The sequence below is a fragment of the Triticum aestivum genome, chromosome 3B, assembly GCF_018294505.1.
Source record: "Triticum aestivum cultivar Chinese Spring chromosome 3B, IWGSC CS RefSeq v2.1, whole genome shotgun sequence".
NCBI lineage: Eukaryota > Viridiplantae > Streptophyta > Magnoliopsida > Poales > Poaceae > Triticum > Triticum aestivum.
In genome coordinates this window covers 418,387,364-418,411,526 of record NC_057801.1, presented here as the reverse complement: position 1 = coordinate 418,411,526, position 24,163 = coordinate 418,387,364, and the positions used below count along the sequence as shown (strand labels likewise).

General features: G+C 44.7%; 1 protein-coding gene across 1 annotated transcript; it reads right to left on the bottom strand.

The window, feature by feature from the left end:
• Nucleotides 1–16,299: 16,299 nt before the first annotated feature.
• On the bottom strand, nt 16,300–23,882 carry LOC123070140 (uncharacterized). The gene is made up of 17 exons (XM_044493163.1): nt 22,946–23,882; nt 22,767–22,878; nt 21,326–21,445; nt 21,150–21,236; nt 21,003–21,074; nt 20,732–20,931; nt 20,562–20,624; nt 20,376–20,471; nt 20,055–20,237; nt 19,308–19,427; nt 18,478–19,219; nt 18,273–18,394; nt 18,157–18,192; nt 17,989–18,047; nt 17,824–17,889; nt 17,679–17,731; nt 16,300–16,723 (listed from the first exon to the last, which is right to left on the bottom strand). The coding sequence occupies exons 1-11, from the start codon at nt 23,326–23,328 to the stop codon at nt 18,664–18,666; spliced, it is 1,992 nt and encodes a 663-aa protein (XP_044349098.1). The 5' UTR covers nt 23,329–23,882; the 3' UTR covers nt 16,300–16,723; nt 17,679–17,731; nt 17,824–17,889; nt 17,989–18,047; nt 18,157–18,192; nt 18,273–18,394; nt 18,478–18,663.
• Between the last annotated feature and the right edge of the window lie 281 nt (nt 23,883–24,163).

Here is a 24,163-nt window from a genome sequence, read left to right as displayed (position 1 = left end):
TGTGTTGGGCTAATGCAACTAACAACAGGTTAAATGAAGTTGGTTTGAACCCTAGGTTCAAATTCAAACTCCATATGTGCTTATTTAAATGACAACTATGCAAATTGCCATATACAGCAACCTTAGGTTGTTCAAACATGCATTAAAATGGTACAGATGGAAAGGTTAGATTTTTCTGATCATTTTTCATATATAATTTGTTTGATTTGGAGGTACGGTTGATTTACTATGATTTTTAGAAGTTTTGGTTATTTTCTGGAATTTCCTGTATAAGAAAAATTCCAGTAATTAGTTATTGCGTCAGCATGATGTCGTGGTGATGTCAGCAGGTCAAAGGTGATGGTCTAGGTCAAACCTGACCAGTGGGGTCCACTAGTCAGTGAGAGAGTGCTGCCTAGTGTCAATGACAGGTGGGGTCGGGTCAACAGGTGAGGTGGCCAGGTCAAACTGACCTGTGGGGCCCGTGGGGTTATTTTAGTAATAACAGGGGCTAAACTCGTGGTTAAAAAAGGTGCGGGGCCGGCCTGTCAGCGAATGAGCTTTGACTAAACACAGTAATTAGACTAATCTAATCCGTCCATGTCAGCACACCGGAGAATGGCCGGCGGCGACATCAAAACGCGGCGGAGGGTTGCCGGAGTGGCTCTACGGGTGGTGTTGGGCCAAGCCAAGGGCATCAGAAGGTTGCCCTTGCTCGCGCGCATCCAGGGGAGGCACGCAGGAGGGCGCGGGGTGGCCGGAGCTCGCCGGAGCGAGCTCGCGGCGGCGGCCGGAGCTCGAAGGTGCTTCGAGATGGCGCTACGACGCGCAGCAGGGCAGGTGAGTGGGTGCGTTCGGCTCCTAGGGGTTCACCGAGCACGGTGACGTGCTCAGGCGCAGGCTACGGTGGCCCTGGCCATGGCAGCGAGGAACCACGGCGGCGGTGAGCTTTCGGCTCCGGTGGACAGCGGGGCTAGAGGAGGAGAACGACGGCGGGGAGAGAGGGGTTATGTATAGGAGCTCACGGAGGGGTCTTCGGTGATCTCAGCGGCCTCGGGGACGGCCTGGTGACGATGAATCGGTCGACGGCGGCTGTCGGTGCAGGGGACGAAGATGGCGTCGACGACGGCGCTGCTGGGCATCCGCAGGCGCATTCTTCGGCTTGGAGCTTCACGACATCGAGGTGGAGCTAGAGGTCACAGCCACGGGGCAAAGGGACGGCGGTGGGCGCGGTGCTTTGCGGCGGCGGGCACCGACTGATTTGGGCGGCCATGAGAGAGAGAGAGAGAGAGAGAGAGAGAGCAGAGGAGAGGAGGGCCACGGGGAAAGAGTGAGAGGGGTCATGGGGTGTTGCGTGGCACTTGGGGACAACTCCAGAAGCGGCGGAAGCAGGAGGTGGCTCGGGCGCGTGCCGGCGCGCGGTGGCCACATGCCCTCGCCTACTGGCGCGAGGAGGAAGGCGACAGGGAGCCCAGGTGGGCTGGGCCAGCCAGATGGGCTGCCAGGTGAGCGCCAGGTAAGTGCTTTCTCCCTCTCTCTATACTGTTTTTGTTTTTCTATTTTTTTTGTAACTTCAGGGCTTTATTAAAAATGTCAGGGAATTTCCAAAAATCATGAAACTAATCATGACTACTGTTTAGAATATATCCGACAGTAAACATTTTAGTTTATGATTATTTGAGCATTTAAAATATTTAATAGCATTTAAATGCCCAAATGCAAATACTATAAGATTTAATTCAGAGCCCAAATATGTCATGGAAAAATGTGCAACACCCCTGGTTATGTTTCCAGCATTTTCCAGAAATGATGAACATTTTTGAAAGCCATTTGGACTCACTGAAAATATTTTAGTTGAACCTAGTTGAATTCATTTGGTGCTAGGGTTTAGGCAATCCCCATTTCAAGTTTAAGCAAAATTTAAACACGACGCAACAACAAAAAGCTAGCATAGGTCATACCAGAATTTGGGATGTGACACTGGGTTCCCCATGGCCCCCGATTGTTACTATGTGGCGGAGCGACAAGGCAGGTTGAGACCACCTAGGCGAGAGGTGGGCCTGGCCCTGGTCGGCGTCCGCGGTTACTTCATAATAACACGCTTAACGAGATCTTGGTATTTGATCTGAGTCTGGCCATTGGCCTATACGCACTAACCAACTACGCGGGAACAGTTATGGGCACTCGACGTCGTGGTATCAGCCGAAGCCTTCTTGACGTCAGCGACTGAGCGGCACGCGCCGGATTGGACTAGAACGCCTGCTCTTGTATTAGGGAGGCTAGGTCTGCTTTCGGCCGCCCTCGCAACATGCAGGTGTGCAATGGGCGATGGGCCCAGACCCCTGCGCCATAGGAGTTAGACCGACGTGCTGACCTCTCTGTTGTGCCTAGGTGGGGCTGCGACGTGTTGATCTTCCGAGGCCGGGCATGACCCAGGAAAGTGTGTCCGGCCAAATGGGATCGAGCGTGTTGGGTTATGTGGTGCACCCCTGCAGGGAAGTTTATCTATTCGAATAGTCGTGTCCCTCGTTAAAAGGACGACCCGGAGTTGTACCTTGACCTTATGACAACTAGAACCGGATACTTAATAAAACACAGCCAGACAAGTTCCACAGACAACCCGGTGATCGCTTTTACACAGGGCGACGAGGGGAGGATCCTCGGGTAGGATTATGCTATGCGATGCTACTTGGAGGACTTCAATCTACTCTCTTCTACATGCTGCAAGTCGGAGGCTGCCAGAAGCGTAGTCTTCGATAGGACTAGCTATCCCCCTCTTATTCTGGCATTCTGCAGTTCAGTCCACTGATATTGCCTCTTTACACATATACCCATGCATATGTAGTGTAGATCCTTGCTTGCGAGTACTTTGGATGAGTACTGACAGTTGCTTTTCTCCCCCTTTTCCCCCTTTCCTTTCTTCCTGGTTGTCGCAACCAGATGCTGGAGCCCAGGAGCCAGATGCCACCATCGACGATGACTCCTACTACACCGGAGGTGCCTACTACTACGTGTCGGCTGCTGACGACAACCAGGAGTAGTTTAGGAGGATCCCAGGCAGGAGGCATGTGCCTCTTTCGATCTGTATCCCAGTTTGTGCTAGCCATCTTATGGCACCTTGTTTAACTTATGTCTGTACTCAGATATTGTTGCTTCCGCTGACTCGTCTATGATCGAGCACTTGTATTCGAGCCCTCGAGGCCCCTGGATTTTATTATGATGCTTGTATGTTTTTTTGTTTTGTAGAGTTGTGTTGTGATATCTTCCCATGAGTCCCTGATCTTGATCATACATGTTTGCGTGTATGATTAGTGTACGATTGAATCGGGGTGTCACAAGTTGGTATCAGAGCCAACTACCTGTAGGAATCCCCCTTCCGCACTCCTTGGCCGAAGTCGAGTCTAGTCATTACAAAACTTTTACTAACATGGTTGTGAGTCTTACGGGCCCATGTCGCCAATTGGGTGGTAGTAGGATCTTTTATTCCTCGACCTATACTCTGGGACTCTGATCTCTCTTCCATTCGGGTTAAATGGTTTTGCTAACTCTAACTCTAGGTTCTCGTAACTATTTCTCCCGGAGAGCCCTCATTCTGGAAGATCACCTGCTTCGTCAGAAGATTTTTAGGATATCCCTCGATATTTTCCCGAGACCCTTGTTCTCATCGCCTTTGCACTTCACTGCCACCGATATATCCCTATGGATATCTGCATGCACTTATCATTCTCTTGATCATTCCTCGTCGCTATTGTTGTTACAAGATGCCTTGAGATATTCTCCATTGTCCCGAGAATCCTTTAAGTTTACTGTCTTGCAGCTTTATTTCGCATGAAAACTCTTACGGGTTTTTTTCTCACATTTATCGAGGATCCGTTCTTCTCAATTGTTCATGTGTCTCACATAATTCTTCTAAATACTTTTCGATCTTTCGAAAATCCTCTGCAGCTTGTTACTCTTAAAACTCTTGCCTGCTTGCATTATGGTTAATTCCATATGACTAGTAGTCCTCGTTAACATCCCTTGTCTTAGTCATTTTGATCCTAGTGATTCATGGTGTGCGTATGCACGCAGTCATCAGGTTATCGTTTTTAAAATTATCTTTCCAACTCAGACGTCATTCCGGACATGAGTGGGCTCCTGGCAATTCAAACCTTTATTGATTGTCCAACTAAGTGTTTTCAACTTATCCATCCTTGATCAGAGCATCTGCTTCTGATCCTTCGTTTTGGAAACCATAATTTCTTTCTATTTAAGCATCAGACTAATCAGGTGATTCTTGAATCTGATGCATCTGCATTCTTTCTTCCTCTGAGTGAGTACCGATACTCACATCAGCTCCGTTGTGGATCGGCCGATCCATTGTTGGATTGTGATCCGACAGTGTCCTTCTTATTCAATCACCTTGTGAGTTCTTTCCCTAATACATAGTGCCTTTGGTAAATTGTATCCTCTGCTTGGCCAACCATGCTCTGCTTTCGAGCTTGTGTATTTACTTTTGAAATTTCTGGTATATGTTTCTATGATGCCCCGATGGGTTGAACCTATGCCTTCCTTAATCTATGTGAACCCGAAAGATTTCATGGGTAATACTTATCTGGTATTGCACCAGGTAAAACTTTCAACAACTAATGTCATTTTCGAAAAGCGAGAGGTGAATGGAAGGTTATACATTGAAGAAGTGGGAGTCGACCTTGAACTTGTGTTCATGCCCATGGACCCGATGTGGAACTTAGCATGAAAGCTTCTTGCAAAATATTTAATCATTTGGGTAATTCTTCCGGTGTCATTAAATTGGATTCCTTGCAGCTATGGTTCCGACCATATTGTTCTTCTTTGATTCCATTTCTCGGGCAAGTTTAAATATTTGTCTTCTACGGATCAATACCCCAGTCCAAAGTTACTTTGATCTATCATCGAGTATTACACTCTGGTATCTCGAGATTATCATGGAACTGCATAACTTCTTATGAGTTCTTCATCAAGTGCTACATTCTCACTGATTCCAATTTTCCACGGGCTCTGAGTTATTAGTCACTTGAGAACACCGATAAGTGAATCGATTCCGCACTCCGATTCAATAACTCTAAGTAATTTTCATTGCTTACGAGTTTAATAATCCTTCAAGTCATTCCTAGCCTGATCGGCTATATCATTGTGCTAAATTTTAACTGTGCTACCTGGTCCTTCTTCCCAGAGCATAATTATCGACGATGAGATAACCTTACGCCATTCTTCCTTGTTGTATCATTTCGCCTTGAACAACAAGCTTAATTTCGAGTTTGTGTCGTACCCGTGGTTCCAATAACCTTTCGCTTCATCATTCCTTTGACTTGATGTCATCGTCGATCGATTACATCTTCATGAAATCTCGCGACAAATGTGTCGTGAACATCATCAACCTCCTAAGCTCTTCCAGGATATCAATTGAATTCATGATGAGAAATACCATCCTTGCCTCGATGATTTGTGTTATCATCGGCAATGTTATTGCCCCCCTCCAATTCAGACTTGGTCATGTTATGGAGCTCTTTCCTATCTAGCTTATGTTATGTTCTACCTTGAAGTATTACTGTCCTTCATGTCAAGGATGTTGTGAGGATTGCTCCACCTCTTAAGAATTCCTCATATAGTAATACTTCTCGCCATCTCCATTCATTTCCAGGTTCCCATGTTGATTCTAACTGGGATACCAACAGGTGAACTGTGTTGTTCGGATTCTAAAACTTCTAGCAACCCTATTGCTTTGAAGTCAATGGCCGATAGTTTCATTCTAAGTCTTTTGGTTATCGAGTCACCATTCTAACATTGATCATGCTACCTAAACCCATATTTTGGGTGTACTTTTTAGACAATGTTTAATTATGTATGTTTTGCTCGAGCATACACCATTATACCATTTGATCTGACAAATGTTATCTCCATGTTCACATAATTGTGGAAATCCATCTGTTTGGAAAATTGGATGAATTGTCGTCGAGTCCATCAGCCACCTACTCTTCCTCTCCTTGGTTTAATGATGAACTCTTGTTTCGGAACTCGCTTCCATAGTTTGTTGCCCGAGAATCTTACAATGTCATCTCGACAATTTGTGTTGAACCTTTTCTTCTCAGACATCCCGAGCCTGAGGTACCCTGACACCAATCAGATCTGAATCTCGGTCAGATATGATGGTTGGAATATATTTCCAAGAAGTTAAACATTGGTCTTTTATATGACCCGGTAAGATGATCTCATGCCCAACACCCATGGCCGTAGGACCTATTGTTATAGTTTCTTCTTTTGCAAGGTTATCCATTATTCCCTGAAGAAATTGTAAGGCTTATTCTATAAGTTGTTCCTGATGAATCCTTTGTATATCCAAGTCCAACCTTTGCTTGAAGACCATGTCAGTGCTATCTTGGAGCATGTCTATGGTACTCTGATTTTCAATAAGAACATTTGAAACACAATGCTAAATTTTCTTTATCAATTATCCAAATACCATTGTATGGGTAATGTCATGAAGTTTCTCTCCCCTTATCTAAAGGGTTTTCTACTTTATATCCTGTCTTGGATATCATCCTCTGCTTGACTTTGAGAAGAATATACCCCTGATATCTGTGTTTAAACACATTTTACCTTTCCATTGGTTTGTTTGACCTTTCTAGTGATCTATATGATCTAAGAAGTAATAATTCACTGCTTATGTAAACACCTCGGTTGTACAACTCTGTCAGTAAGGCCATTTTACTATTGCTGATGACATTCCGGTAACCATCGATGGACGAGAACTTTGCCTATTGGTCCGCCTCGTTCAACGAGCAGAAAAATGGTTCTCTTCGTCCCTCGCCCTAGGTACCAACATTGTTGCCAACAAAACTGGCAGGCTATCCTCTGACATACCTTGCTATCTTGACCGTGCAGTTGTCGACGTCCTTTCTACGTTTAACCCACATGGTGGGCCCACAATCCACAGTTCCACAGGATCGAAATCTGACTCTCCTGTACACCCTTGTTGCCAAAGTTATTCCTCGCGCTTGATTTCGTATGTAATTCATGGGTCATCTTCCTAGTAATCTGGTTTGGTATCAGACGCAATACTTATTCTCGTTGCTTTGGACCCCTTTCACACTTTGTTTAGGCATCGAACGCTTGCCTACCTGCTTAAACTTCTCATGGTACCTTCTTACTTTGCTCTCGAAATTTTCTTAAGTTTCGGTTCGAGAGTTACTTTCCGCCACTTTCCCCCGATGTTAGCTACCAGGTAGTCAACCTTGCATAGGTCCGTTCTTCCGGAATAACCACCCTTTATTCTTTCGTAAGTACGATGGACTTCCCGAAGAAAGGATATCGACTTCATCATGATGACCTGAAGCAGAGAAATAAAGACATCAACGAAGAGGATCAACTACTTCAGGGAGAGCAAACATGAATGAGAAGATCCGTTAGAATGTCGTAACCAATTCTTCCCCCTTACTTCACTCTTAAATCTCGGGACGAGATTTCTTGTAGTGGAGGAGAATTGTGACGCCCGGATAATTAAGCTACAGTAATCCCACGTTAACGATGCCACGTCACCACGGTTATTGTTTCTAATCTCGTGTTAATTCGAAACTGATTATAATTCAAAATTCAAAATCAAGCAAACAATAAAAGTTTTCAAATATTAAAACTAAAATGTTCAATAAATAGTAGATAAATCAAAGACTATGATAAAATTGTAAACAACATAATTGAAATTTAATAAGTGACTTAACAACCTCAAACAGTGGCTGAAAACATTATTTAATAACCTTTTATTAATACAAAATAAATACGAAATGGTAATTAACCCAAACTAGTTTTTGGTGGTAGGATTTATAGTGCTGTGATTTGTGGGCCAGCTCTCATATTTTACAAAACTCACTTGGTGCCCAAACAATTAGCCAAAACAGAAGAAAATAAGAAAAGTAAAACAAAACAAAACTAACAAAAAATAAAAAAAAGGAAAGGACCCCCCACTGGGCCAGCCAGCCCAGCCGACTGACCACTGTCGCAGGCCCACTCCCCGCCCCCCCTTTGTCGTCTTCTTTCCCCGTGTGCTGTTCCACCGATCGCGCCTAAACAGGGGCGCGCCCCCGTCGAACCTCTTCGCCGTCGACGGCAGATGGATAAGGATGCCGCACCCGCGCCTCCTTGGGTTCCCCTCCCCACTCGCCCCCTGCCAGATCTCCCCCTCCCATCAGATCCACCTCACCTCTTCCCTCTCCTCACGCTCGATCCCGACCTCGGTCGCTCGAGCTCGTCGCCACTGCTCGCCGTCGACGCGGCCACCGACCCTCCCTCACCTCGTCGACGTGCTCAACAGCCCCGCCATCGTCCCCTATGCCTCCCGCCACCTCAGACTGGAACTCGAAGCCCCTACAGCAACTGCGGCGACCTCGTCTCCCTCCTCTGCTCCGTCGTCGCCATCGCCGAAATCCGCACCGCCCCGAGCACATCGAGTCTTCCCCAGGCCCTCTCTGCAACGGCCGTGAGCCCCTGAACCTCCTCCTCCTCCCCTCCTAGCTCACCGCATCCCGTAGCTCGCTCCCCCGTCGCACTCACCCTCCCGCCGCCGCGGTCAAGCTCTCCGTCGCAGCCACCGCAAGCGTGGCTCGCGTCCGACCGCATCATCGTTCTCAGCACGTCTTCAGGGCACCAACGCACCTATCCCTGTCCCCGGTTGTGCCTCTCCTCGTCGTAGCCGCCCATGCCCGAGCTCCGGCATCCGCCTCGGTGCTCGCCGCCGTCAGCTTCGATGAACTCCGGCAACGCCACCGGTCCTACTAGACGCGGCATCGACTCCCCGTTCGAACGCAACCCCCTGCGTCAATTTTGGTGGCCTGTAGCCAAATCCCGCGGCCTCCCGTGCGCTGCCGCCGCGTTTTGCCTCGCCGGCGTCGTCCCGGCGCCGTCCGCCGACATGGTTAGGCGGGCCCCACCCCTGGATCACTGCCTGTGGGCCTGGGGGCCCAACTGGCCACGTTGACCAAACTCAACTGCGCTGATGTGGCAGCTACTGCCACTCACATGCGGGCCCGCGTCGTTTAAAACATTTTTGTAAATAAATAAAAAGCAAATTATTTCCTTAATTAATTTAGTTAACTAAATAGTCACTGACTGCTAGGACCCACCCACTAATTAACCAATTTAGTTAGTCTAAACCCCCTGTTAGTGCCCCTGACAATGACATGTGGGTCCCACTAGACCCACCTGTCTAGTTTGACTGGTCAACTGACCAGTTGACCTGCTGACATCACTCTGATGTCATGCTTGTGTCATCGTTCACTGTTCTGGATAATGTTGGATTTAAATAAATAATTAAAATCAAAAAATGATTAAAACTTTAGAAAAACATATAAAATAATCCGTAACTCGGATGAAAATACTTTCTACATGAAAGTTGCTCAGAACGACGAGACAAATCCGGATACGCAGCCCGTTCATCCGCCACACATCCCTAGCATAGCAAACATGCAACTTTCCCCTCCGGTCCACCTGTCCGAAAACGCGAAACACCGGGGATACTTTCCCGGTTGTTTCCCCCTTTCGTCGGTATCACCTACTACCGCGTTAGGGCACACCTAACACCGCTCATTGTCATGTCATGCATCGTCATGCTTATGTTTGCATTGTATTTACTGTTTCTTCCCCCTCTTCTCTCCGGTAGACTATGAGACCGACGCTGCTGCTGCCCAGTTCGACTACAGAGTTGACGACCCCTCCTTCTTGCCAGAGCAACCAGGCAAGCCCCCCCTTGATCACCAGATATCGCCTATTCTTGTCTATATTGCTTGCATTAGAGTAGTGTAGCATGTTACTGTTCGGTTACTCCTATTATGTTGCATAGCCTGTCATTGTTACTACAGTTGTTGATACCTTACCCGCAATCCTAAATGCTTAGTATAGTATGCTAGTTTATCATCATTGGCCCTACATTCTTGTCAGTCTGCCTTGCTATACTATTGGGCCGTGATCACTCGGGAGGTGATCACGGGTATATACTATACATATGTACATACTATACAGATGGTGACTAAAGTCGGGTTGGCTCGTTGAGTACCCGTAAGTGATTCCGATGTGGGGGCTGAAAGGACAGGTGGCTCCATCCCGGTAGAGGTGGGCCTGGGTTCCCGACGGCCCCCGACTGTTACTATGTGGCGGAACGACATGGCAGGTTGAGACCACCTAGGCGAGAGGTGGGCCTGGCCCTGGTCGGTGCCCGTGGTTACTTCATAATAACACGCTTAACGAGATCTTGGTATTTGATCTGAGTCTGGCCATTGGCCTATATGCACTAACCAACTACGCGGGAACAGTTATGGGCACTCGACGTCGTGGTATCAGCCGAAGCCTTCTTGACGTTAGCGACTGAGCGGCGCGCGCCGGATTGGACTAGAACGCCTGCTCTTGTATTAGGGAGGCTAGGTCTGCTTTCGTCCGCCCTCGCAACGTGCAGGTGTGCAATGGGCGATGGGCCTGGACCCCTGCGCCATAGGAGTTAGACCGGCGTGCTGACCTCTCTGTTGTGCCTAGGTGGGGCTGCGACGTGTTGATCTTCCGAGGCCGGGCATGACCCAGGAAAGTGTGTCCGGCCAAATGGGATTGAGCGTGTTGGGTTAAGTGGTGCACCCCTGCAGGGAAGTTTATCTATTCGAATAGCCATGTCCCTCGGTAAAAGGACGACCCGGAGTTGTACCTTGACCTTATGACAACTAAAACCGGATACTTAATAAAACACACCCAAACAAGTTCCAGAGACAACCCGGTGATCGCTTTTCCACAGGGCGACGAGGGGAGGATCGCACGGTAGGATTATGCTATGCGATGCTACTTGGAGGACTTCAATCTACTCTCTTCTACATGCTGCAAGTCAGAGGCTGCCAGAAGCGTAGTCTTCGATAGGACTAGCTATCCCCCTCTTATTCTGGCATTCTGCAGTTCAGTCCACCGATATTGCCTCTTTACACATATACCCATGCATATGTAGTGTAGATCCTTTCTTGCGAGTACTTTGGATGAGTACTCACGGTTGCTTTTCTCCCCCTTTTCCCCCTTTCCTTTCTTCCTGGTTGTCGCAACCAGATGCTGGAGCCTAGGAGCCAGACGCCACCGTCGATGATGACTCCTACTACACCGGAGGTGCCTACTACTATGTGTCGGCCGCTGACGACGACCAGGAGTAGTTTAGGAGGATCCCAGGCAGGTGGCATGCGCCTCTTTCGATCTGTATCCCAGTTTGTGCTAGTCATCTTATGGCACCTTGTTTAACTTATGTCTGTACTCAGATATTGTTGCTTCCGCTGACTCGTCTATGATCGAGCACTTGTATTCGAGCCCTCGAGGCCCCTGGCTTGTATTATGATACTTGTATGATTTTTTTTATTTGTAGAGTTGTGTTGTGATATCTTCCCGTGAGTCCCTGATCTTGATCGTACACGTTTGCATGTATGATTAGTGTACGATTGAATCGGGGTGTCACATCCTTGAAGTCTAGAGCATGCATATTTACCTCATGTACATTCTTTGGCATGCTTCCTTTCTTTGACTCAATATATAAGGGAAACTCCACCAAGTCTCTAATTGGCTAAGATGTGCATGAAATTCTATGTCATATCTATATGCACATATTTATGTGGAGTTTGTCATATGTATTGTTGGTTTGCTAACTCTTTGGTCCCAATGAGTTTGGGTACCATTTTGTTTGTGGTGTTGTTCGAGGAACAACTAGAGATGCATTGGATGCTCGGCTCATTCAAAAGGAAGGTGGTGTCACCATGTGCTTATTGGAGTCAAGCTAGGACATTCAATGAACTACTATCGTTTACATTCAATTGGTATCTACTACATCCTTCCAATGTAATCTCAGTAACAAGTATCTACTCATGCATACATTTCTTACATACAACCTTTTGTAGGTTGCATCATGGCATGAATTTCTTGATTAGTTCGATACTTGTTTCCCTTGTCAAAGCATCTCAACAATGATCTCTTGTTGATAGTTGTGATGTCTTTGATGTTCGTTTGGGTTAAGCTCGTTTATATACTATAAGATAATATTAAGCCATGTGCTATATGCTTTTCAAGCAAAGATCTTATCAGTATATTTTATTACTTCCGTTTGGGTATCCTATTCTTTCCTTGAGTAACCATTTCTTGTGTGCATCCTTCTTTGTAGATTGATATCATCATGATTTTCATCTACCTAGAATCTTATACACTTGAGAGAAGTTACATCTTCTTTAGTGGATATCCTTATTCTTTCAGGTCCACCTTTCTTTCCTTTGTATTTCCTAGGTGGCTCTGTGAAAGGATTTGTCTTGAGTGCAGATCTTATATCTTTGCATCTTGTTGCACTCTTTTCTGGTGAAGATTGTTTTCCTCTTTCTTGTCATGATGAGGCTTTTGCCAATTCAATTGGTATCCCTCCTCTCAACGAAGCTTCCTTTTATATCTTCACCACAGGTTGTCACAAGCATAGGTTCTTTATATGCTTATTAGTGAGCTTGTGAACCCGTTTGCTAGTTGTGTGTGAGAATGACAGGCCTTGCACCGTGTATCTCATTTCTTCAAGACTATATTGATGCTTAACGCTCATCCATACATTAGTCTTCTCAAGTGCATTGCCTTGACTCACACACATCGGTTTTGGTTGAGCCTATTCCTAAGTTGCCTCTTTTACATGTTGCTCAACCATGTGTTTGTTGCAAGTGGTAGGCTTAGTTTCCTATATGCTCACTTGCACTTGTTGTGTGTTTCTATTGATTTTGGGGGAGTGATGATCCTAATTTGTGCATGTTGTACCCAAATACAAAACTAAATATTGCACAAATCATGGGGAGATTCTCTATGTTCTTTAGAACACTCCTTCGCTCATTTCATAATATCTTGTATCCACGTGGCTTGTAGGATCCATTGTCGGATTGTTTCAGTTGGTATCTTTTGATTGCTTGATTGCTTGTGTCTCTCTTTGGTATGCCTTTGTGGCATATCATTCTTTAGCAATCTTTGTGCCTCAATATAGTTTGTCTTCCTCCAAACATTTACCTTTGGATATGTGTATTGCATTCCACTCTCTTGTTGAGAAATACGCAATTTATGGAGGACCACAATTTCTTCTAAGCTTTTCGCCCATTTTGGCAATCGATGCCAATGGGGGAGAAGTTTCAAAGAGTTTTGTCGAGAAGTTTAGAGAGTTATTTCTTCTTGCTTTGGTTTGGTTCCTAAGGATTTGTATCTCATACGCATGCATTATTGGTTGTTGCATTGCATGGTGATGCATAATTCCTTACATAAACTCTCTTGAAAGTGATTGTCATCAATTACCAAAATGGGGGAGATTGAAAGGGCATGCAGTGCCCCCATGTGTGGTTTTGGTAATTGTTGACATTCTCTATGGACTAATGGTTGCATTGATTTATATTTGAAGGATTTATCCATAGGCAGTTCTTGAAGTCCATGTGTTGGTTTCAAGGAGTTTATGAGTTGACCAAGGTGCTATTAAGGAATTGTCCAAATATTGGTCATGTGAGTATTGAGCTTATTGTAAGCATGTCTTGAAGACGAAGATTGTGCGATCATTCATGTTTACCTTCAAGACATCATCCAAATGAAGAGAGTTGTAAAGAGTCAAGGTTGATCAAGACTAAGTACAGAGAGTGATTCAAGTTCAAGTTGATCATCACACAAAGCGTAGAAGATACACTGAGTGGGATCAAGTGATCTCACAGTTTGGTAAGCATTGTCCATTACGCTTTGTGTACTAACCCATGATCTACGTGTGAGTTTTATGTGGGGTTAGGTTTGTTTCCATGGGTTTGCATCAAGAGGAAGATCTCATACAACCCCTGGAGGATGACATCAAGTGGTGATCGTCATCAAGTTTACGGTGTGCAAGTTCAACTGGAGCATCACGAAGAGATCATCCTTGAAGCTTGCCATCCATTGTGGTGTCAATGGACTTGTGAAGATGTGCCAAAGAGTGGCTCACCCATAGTGGAGTATGGGGCAGCAATCAACTAGTCTTTATCGAGCGAAGGCAATCAAGAAAGGTGGTCCAACTTAAGGGAGTCAAGATTGTCATCATCTAGCTCAAGTGGACTTCGTGCAAGGCAAAGGATTTCCCTTGATAGGTTTTCTATTTTGCCGGTCTCATGATGATAGTTTGGAGACCGGGTTATAGGATCGATAGTCGTACTATCAAGGGGGGCTCTCAAGTTAGTAGCTTCATCGTATCATTCGTCGAGAGCTCAAACCATTGCATCCTTGCATCATATTTCTTGATTCTTATTTGTACTTTCTCTTTTTGAGGTTTTAGAGCTTGTGGTCATCTCCTTGACAAGCTCGAGTTCATCGAAAACGGAGTTCACATGCTTCTTCTGTTGCGTTTTTGGTGTTGAAGGTTTTACCGGTCTTTTTCCAGGAAGGGTTCTCACCATTTTCTTTTGGGCCTTTTCTAATTTCCTTCTTATTTTTATTTATATCAAGATTGTGTTGGCCCTTGTCTCTAGCTTTCCGACAAACTTGGTTTCGCTTAATTCGGAGTCCGTTTGCAGAAGTTGTGTCACTTTTGGTGTCCTTAAAAAGGCAGCAGCGGTACTACCGCTCATGGGGCGGTACTACCGCTTGGAGGGGATGTAATTTTTACTTCCGCTCTTGGAAGCGGTACTACAGCTGCTACTTCTTAGGCTACTTCCGCTTCGGACCAAAAACTCGTCATAAGTCCAGCGGTGATAGGCACGGATGTATTTTTTTAGTATCGCTCGCAAGCAGTAGTACCGCTACCCTTTGAGGTAGTACCGCTACCCCTAGTGGTAGTACCGTGAGGTCGAGCGGTAGTACCACTCTGTGCGGGTTGTGAGCATAACGGTTGGATTTTTTTTCCCTAAAAGGGGGTCTCCTTCCCCAATGAACCTTATCCTTTGAGCTTGTGTTCTTCCCCCATTGTTGACCTTCTTCGAGCTTGCTATCTCTCAATCCCTCCATGGATTCTTGCTAGTTTTGGGTGGGGGGGAGAGAGAGGAGATCTGGATCCACATTTCCACTAATCACTTTCTCCTCTATGTGAGGGGAACCCCTTGGATCTTGATCTTGGAGTTCTTAGTGTTCTCCTTCTTGTTCTTCCTCTTATTTTCCTCCCTAGCATTAGTTGCTTTGGTGGGATTTGGGAGAGAAGGACTTGGGCACTCTGTGTGCCCTTGTCCTTGCATTTGGTGCATTAGTTTGAGTTCTCCACGGTGATACGTGGAAGTTACAAGTTGAGAAGCTTATTACTCTTGGGTGCTTGGTACCCTTGAGCTTGTTCCTCTTGGGTGCTTGGGCACCCTAGACGGTTGGTGGTGTTCGGAGCTTAATCATTGTGGTGTAAAGTTCCGGGCAAGCGTCGGGGTCTCCAATTAGGTTGTGGAGATCACCTCGAGCAATTTGACGAGTTCGGTGACCGCCCCAAGGGTTGTCATTTGTACGGGTTCAGTGACCGCCCTCAAGGGTCCCTTAGTGGAATCACGGCATCTTGCATTGTGCGAGGGTGTGAGGAGATTGTGGTGGCCCTAGTGGCTTCTTAGGGACCATTGTGGCTCCACACGCTCCAAACGGAGGTTCGCATCCACAAGGGTGTGAACTTTAGGATACATCATCGTCTCCGCGTGCCTTAGTTATCTATTACTCGAGCCCTTTACTTATGCACTTTACTTTGTGATAGCCATATTGTTTCTTGTCATATATCTTGCTATCACCTAGTAGTTTATCTTGCTGAGCATGAGTTGTTGGTGCACATCGGTGAACCTAGTTGTCGTAGGTTTTGTGCTTGCGAAATTAACCGCTAGGTTTATTCCGTATTTGTTCAAGCCTAAACCGTAATTATTTTAAAGCGCCTATTCCCCCCTCTGGGCGATATCCTTGATCTTTCAATTATGAATCATATCAAAATTATTTTATGAATAATGGTAAATTTTAGTAATTCACCATGGCATTTATAACGTCAAAATTTACTTCAAACGTAGAAAAAAAAATAGTTGAAATATTTCAATATGGGATCTAATTTCATAAGATTTAATGGTGGAAACGATTTTTTAGGAGATTTTAAATTTTGGAGAAAACATTTTAAAACTAAAAACCAAAAGTTTACCTTTCATCATTTGTGCATACATGCGGTGATAGGTGCGGTCTGTGCTGATAGTCATTTGGCCCTAGTTGCTTCGTGCCACACTTTATCAGGGTCCAAGATTTAATAAGAACTAAAACAATGAGATTCTTTGATTGCTGTGGTTTTTAAGGCTGGAAAATCCTCCCTTCTAGCATATTTTAGCAGGACAGGAGCTATGGCACCATAAAGGCCAATTTATTTGACACACTCGCTCACGCTCAGCATGAGGAAACACAGGAACACAAGATCACGTGTGGATTGTTCAAGCACAAACGTTTCCCCTCCCGGGGTAAACATCATCTACGACACACTCAGCGCTAGCAGGTTATACAGGTTGTTTGAATTCTATAAATAGGCACTCCTTATGTGATAAAAATAATAATAAAGTTAGTAGGGTAATAAAGTTAAGAGGGTTACAAAACGAAATTCAACACATGTTTCAGGGTAGGCATAGTTCCAACATTGATTGCTCGGCAGTCATTATGATTGAACAGGTCTTCCTGCGATCTCGTGCATGTTTCGTATGCCTCGCCAAAGTTTCACTGCAAAGTTAAAACAGCATTGTCCAGGCTTGGTGATGCAGGATGCAGGATGCGGGAGCTGCTGCACAAATAATTATATTTGTCAAAAACTTAAACTGCACAACATCCAAAACTTTTAACTTAAACCAAGGGTGTGTTTGGTTGGGAAAAGGTAATGTAAACACAAAGGTAATCAGATTACACTGGTACTGTTAACGGTATTGGTAAAAACTGAAATCTGTTTGGTTCGACACATGTGTCGGTAATGGCGCATGGAAGGCCCATGGCGCTGTGGGGAACAGGCGGCTACCGGTTGGTCCTCGCGTGGCAGGGCTGCTCGCAACAAGCACTTCGAGTGACAGAACGGAGAACAGTGCGGGCGCTCGTGCTGCTCCTCGTCGGAGAAGGGTCGACGAAGAAGATCGGCAGCAGAGGGGATCCACGGAGGAAGAGAGGAGATTCAGGTAGAAGAAGACGCAACAAGCACTTCGAGTGACAGAACGGAGAACAGTGCGGGCGCTCGTGCTGCTCCTCGTCGGAGGAGGGTCGACGAAGAAGATCGGCAGCAGAGGGGATCCACGGAGGAAGAGAGGAGATTCAGGTAGAAGACGCTGCTGCTCGCCACAGGAGGGTCGACGGAGAAGAGATTGCAGAGAGGATCCACGGAGGAAGAGATTGCAGAGGAGATTCGGGTAGAAGAAGCCGCTGCTGAAGCCGCAGGAGGGTCGACGGAGAAGAGGATCAAGGCAGATGGAACGGGGGGAGGGAGCACTCGCGCTGGAAATCTGCAGAGAGAGAGAGCGCTTCATTGCAGTAACGGGAACCAATGTTTACCAAACAGATGTATCGGTATGCATTGAAGTTGTAATCAGGTGACGGACGAAAAACTCCGAAAAAAACACGTCCAAGTGTTACTTGGCATATCAAATACCTTCATAACAAGTACAAGTATCCAGAACAATGTGTTCTAGATTAATACCTCACATGCTAAAAGAATTATTGGTGACACCCAAAAACTAAAGCATACATAGTACCTTTGTTACTGCCCATCATTTACTTCCACTTCCAGAAGCAGAAGTATCCATGCCTGAGATAAAAGAACAATAATCCCAACATTTTCAGAATGGGGACAGAGAAGAGAAGATGTACAGAAAGCTCATGCATGTGCATTCACATTACCTCCTAACTGCGCATTCTTTTCGTTTACACTTCCGATAACAATATTACTTCCAGAATCAGAAATATCTGCACCCAAGACAAAGGAGGAACAATGATCTCAACATTTTCACAATGAGGACAGGGAAGAGAAGACATACAAAGAACATTCATGTGCATTCATGTTACCTTTTGCTTCCACTTCATCTTCCTTTCCACTTTCAGGATCAGTATTGTCCAGCTCACATCTACAGGAATAAATCATGATTAGATATGATATTGGTCTCATTGCAGTGCAACAGTAAAATAGAAGGATAAAAACGGTTTGGTAAATATTAGAAATTTCCATCTACTCACTCAGACATCTCATAATGTCGCCATGAGCTGGCAAATCTGCAGAATAACACCAGTATAACATTAAAACAAAATTAAACACAAACCTGTGTACAGGAAAACAAGAAGAACTAACTTACGGTGCATCAGTTAGGTCTAACATCATTTGACGAATTAATGTAGCCACCTGAACTTCATAAACATCACCAATCATCAGATCGACATGGATAATGTTCTTGACTTTCTGTTCGCCATTATTATTCTGATACAAAAAAGTGATATATTTATATCCAAGGTTGCTACAGAAATGTGATTAGGAAGGACTACATTAAATGATAGACTTACTCTAGTGTGATCAAGGAGATGTTCGTCCAGGTGACGAAGGAACTCCAAGAAATTAACAAGCAGGCAGCTCCGATACCTATTGATGTCTGTTTCTCCAGGTGTATGGGAAAATCCATAAACCTTAGCAAATTCCCAGGCAGTCTTCGCCGAAGCAAGAAAATCCCCAATATGTTGCCTCAATCTATCTTAAGGATCTCTTTTACTATATTCGCCTGGGATGATCCTAGGAAGAGCTTGGATAACTCTCCACACATCACCGAACAATGCTGATCGCACCCACGGTGCTTTGAAGGCCGGATGATGGGACAAATATCTCTGAAATGCCCTAAACTTCTGTGGTTCTGGATCGTCATACAGAGACATCATCGTCATGACTTCTTGATGGAAAATATCAAAATACGCCGGAGGTGTTGGCTTCCCTTCAGCATTGGGAAGTTCGTAACGGTTGAAAAGAAGGTCAATCAGCTTCAGAAAATCTTTACACATTGTATCACTGGTCGCTGTCGCCTCAGCAGATTTCAGAATCCGAAATTTCCCGTTGATGATCACCATATCTGACAATTCGAACTCTCCATTCCAAGATCTATGGTTCCGGTGATTCTCGATTATATCATCAACATAACCTTTCCCAACCCTTCTTCCCCAGAATGAGGTGGAGGTAGCAGTTTTCCCATCATAAAATGTATGCAGCTCGGCGAGGTTGATGTTATTGGATTCAAGGAAAGCCACTAAAACTTGGACGCTGCATTTATGAATTACGATGATCATCATTTGCTATAAAAAAAATAAAGAACAGACATATTTAGTTTGGATGTGCCTGCTGGATGTACCTGTCAGCAGGCGGCATATCATGAAAACGTATCTTGATCTTCCCCTTCAGCTGTTCTTTATTTCCACAATTATGTTTTACTCGAAAATCTAGGAATACTTCTGCCAACAGCTTCTCTAGCCTAATAACAAGTTCAATTACAAGGAGATTATAATTTATCATAGATATTTCACAGAAAAAGAGAAACAAATATAATTGCTGCTTAGTAATTGGGTTGGGGAGTGAGTGGGGGAGAGGGGGGGGGGAGGTCAGCATGCTATGGTCTATGGAACTATAGATGCGCACAAAAAATAACCTACTTTTACAAAGACTTGTTCGGTTATGAAATAAGAAATCGCCATAGATGAAGATTTTTTTTTTCTAAAGAGGATGATTGCGTTAGCTAGGATTTTTAAGTTGCTTTTATCAAATATAAGAGGTAAAGAGAACAGATTTCAATTCTGCTTGTCTGCATTATGGTGTCATATTCAGAACATCCTAAAACTAAGACTAGTAGGGGGCAGAAAAGTGTACATGCAGAAATTCCTGAATAGCCTATATTTATTTATTTTATTATTATTATTCCTATTCTACTTTATCATAGAATACAAATGAGCAGTACATAGATAATACTGACACTACCATACTATTTAATGCCTTAGTGATGTACAATGGCGAAAGTATGATGCAAGAAAATTAGGCTGAAACAAATGGAATGGAGAAGAGTTGTTTAGTTAGTGACTGATATGTGTGCTTCTTATTGTAATACCTGTTTCTATCGTGCAAAATTGCAAGTGCCAATGTCGGGTCATGACCTACGATATCTGGAAAATTTATATGAACCAGGTTTGTTCTTCTCCCTTTTGGCTGAGCTTTCAATGCTTCTACCATTCTGACATATGATGGGAGATCATTATTTCCATCTGGCATTTCATCATCTAGATCCTTAAACCTGCAGAGATCACGATATTATCTCAGCATAGAGTGAACATATAACAATATAATTTGCACAGTAGAACTACCCTAGTGTTTCCATATTATATAAAAAATAGAATACATATGGATCAGAGGTCGATAAGAATATATTTACTTGTCAAAAAAAAGCATAGCACTCTTTTTTATCCAGTCATACTCATCATCAGGCCTTGCTGCACTAGATTTAGCTCGAGCCGCATTCTCACCAGTGCTGCAAGTCATATTAGTTGTAAGGTCTTTCTGCGATAAGAATACATTTATGTATCAATAAAATTCATGACTCTTTCTTATCCATTCATACTCATCGCAGGGTCTTTGTGCACTATCTTCAGCTCCAACTGATTTGTTCAGTTTCTTATCCGTGCTGCAAGTTATACATCAGTGGTAATTCCCATTAGTCATTCCGAAACTGACTCGAACTACTTTAGTTACACTAACAATACAGAATTACAATAAATATAATTGGCTGACCTTCCTTGGATGCTTGTATCTGACTTATCTGCACGTTTCTTCCTCTGGCGACTTTTCTTACCACCACTCTTTTTTCCTGGTGGCTTGTGAGATTTGTTTCCTTCTGATTCTGAATCAAAGAGACTTGTATCATCTAGCTCATTTTTCCTGGCCTCTTCATCTTGATTCCATTTGCCAATAAATTCTACAACACTTTGTTCCTATTGTAGACCATTCAAATCAGATAAATAGCAACATATTTGCACTTTATATGTACAAATGATCAACACACCTGTGCATTCCGTTGTAAGCGCATATCAGCAGGAGTAAACCGGTACGTGAATAAGACCACTTCAAGATCACTCTAGCAAGTGTTGATCAATAAGTTACAAACTTCCGTAAATATATGAAGTTGGAAAAATGATGTTCTAAACCTTACCAGATTTAGTGTTCCCCACATTGGGCTACATTTCTTCTTAATCCAACTATAAATATTTGTTTCTAAAACAAATAATGTCCCATGGTGCTACAAAATTAAATATGAATTTCAAAAAAATAAGATTTAGCAGAATTATAAAACATGCAACTGTATCACAAAAGATTCAGATGTACTACCTTGCAGACTACACTAAGATGATCCTTCCTAAAGAATAGAGCAAGGTTTCCCTCTTCAATGTTTTCAGACAAACATTTCAAACCAAAACGCGTGAGCTGACCTTCGCCGTTCTCAGGATCCTAAATTTGGGATGGAAGAAACAAAATACACATCAGACAACAAAATGGTATCCATTCAACTTAGAAGGATTTAAACCAAGACATGATGATCCCAGTTCTGTGTATAGGATGGATCCCAGTTCGTCCTGCAAACTTGATGTACGTTGAGGTTCCTATGTTAAATTGACAGATGATGGCACTTGCGAGTATGATGCTGCTTACAGCATTGCTAAGGTTTTAGACAGGGTTAGCACGAATTGTGCTGATTTGTAAGTTGATGTTGGTACAGAGATTAAGCTGGGATCTAACCACAGCCTTAAAAATGAATGGCAATTGCACTAAGCAAATTCTGGTCAGAAGTACAACATCAACATACAAACCAGTTTTAAGGCTCCCTGTTGCCTACAACTTGCGCTAGCTTAATATCACGTGAAGATGTCAAACTGGGTAGCACAGGATGGAAGAAGAATGGCTTCAGACAAACTAAAAGGGAAGTGGGCTTACAGCTTTGAGCATGCCTTCAGTTTTAAGGCTGTGGTGGAGAAGACCAACCCAGGAAGTTTGGCGGACATTGAATTTGCGCAAGTTGGGGAAAATATGAGCTAGTAGGGGAAGGTCAGCTATTTCATGGAAAAAATGTACTTGAGAAGAAAAACTGCCAAGAAGCTTATAGATAAAACTCTGCCCAACATCATAAAGGACCTCAACGCAAGGAGTAGGGGACTGCACTATACCTTCAGGTATTCACACAAACATGGTGGCAGAGACCATGAAATGTTCACTGAAGTTGAAGGTATAACGAAAGATCTAGTTCACTGTATAAGATTGAAGACTATATGTCTATGAATGCTATTGTGGCAAAGTTTAAGAAAGCCTATGAAAAGTGTATCAAGCCAATGACAGATAGAAAACAGTGGCATCAAATGAAACCCCGGGTTCAAGTTGTGGCCTCTAATTTTGAAAAGAGCAGCTGGCGGACAAAGGAAAAAAAGATACTGTAGTACCATTCACAACTGCTATTTTGACACCAACTATAGTTATCGCTACTGCTGCTTCCATACCAAGTCCTTTAACAAGGAGGTACAATTGCAATTTTCAGATTTTAACTTCCTTGTGGACTTGATTTGACATGCCTGTAACATGTGGCAGTAAGAAATTGTTGCAGCTTGAAGGTACTATGACAAGAAAGTATGACACTAATTTCAATATTTTCAACTTGTTTGCATTACTTGTTATCTAAATATCTCATGTCACAAAATATATAAACAAGAAGTGCCGGGCAACATGAAAATTGTGAATTTCCCCATGTATGTTATTATAAGTGTTCTTTGAGATTCATTACCTTTGGGTTCTCAAGGCACCCATGGTGGACTTTAATACGAAGCTTCTGGCAGATGAGGAAAAAAAGCCTAGTGCCATCATCACCATCCTTCGGTGTCTCGAATGACTCGGTGCTGCAAACGAAGATTATTTAGTTATATGATGACAAACAAGAAAGTGCACAGATTAAACAAAGTTTACCCTTCCGTGCGGATTGGTACAAGATTGATGTTGTGACCCTTAAAGGTATCCATATTGATAGCTTCCAGGTGATCCTCGGTTGATAACTTGACCTTCAGCTCATTGAGTCTTCTTTGAAGTGGAAGTTTCCACACCTCTTCCTCCACTGGATGTTGAGGATATTTTGTGTCCGCAGATTCTGTTAGGACAAGGTAATTATACAGTGCCACGAGTGGAGGGGGTGTGGGTAATATCCTCGGATTATGCTGAAAAATAAGCCTATGGTGACCGTTGAATTTGCACGGGCGCATGAAAAGTTGCTCTGACAATGCCGCATCTTGATTTTGATCTAAATCTGGCTCTGGATCTGAATCATGTAATTCTGACAGCTCTGAATCGGACATTGTGCTAGGGTTTTGCAGCAGCGGTGATTTGGCTAGGCTTGAAAAATGGAGGGCGGCGGCTGGTAACGAGATAGAAGGAGAGAGACGAGAGACTTTTGTGGATACGAAGATTGAGATGAGACTGTGTTAGTGTTTTGCGGAAGTGATTGGAGAATAGAGGTCGGAGGTTGGTAAGTGGTAACGAGGAAGTGGGAGAGAGGCGAGCTAGCGTTTTGCGGAAGTGGTTGGGGAATGGAGGGGGGCGACTAGTAAGTGGTAACGAGGAAGGAGAGAAACGAGAGCAGATGGGACGTCGAGGAAGCAGAGCGGCAGCACACGTCGGGGACGGAGCGGGACGGCCGCGGTCGGGGAAGGAGCGCGCTGGCCGCGGTCGGGGAAGGAGCGGGGCGGCCGCGGTCGGAGACGTAGCGGGGCGTCCGCGGTCGGGGAAGGAGCGGGGCTGCGGCGGTCGTTGATGCTGCTGTCGTTGGAGAGGGTGGCGGCCGGCAGGGCAAGCTAGGGTTCTACGTCGGCGCCCCCATGTCGCTCAGGTGGAGAGGTTGGGAGGAGGGGGTCGGGATGGGGGCGTGGGAGGTGGGAGTGGGGGTTAGGGCAACGACGAGTGGGAGTGGGGGGGGGGGGGGTCGTGACGGGGACTGGGCCGCTCTTGGGCTCTATGTTTCCCGTAACCACAGAATATGCTCGGGCCGGGCCGGGTCGGGCCTAATTTCGGGCCAATTGAAGCTTAGGCCCGGCCTAACTTGCTGTTCGGGCTGGCATTTTGAGGCCCAGGCCTGGCCTGACAGACAAGCCCGGCCCATAAAATTCAGGCTGGGTCGGGCCGAGTTTCTCATTG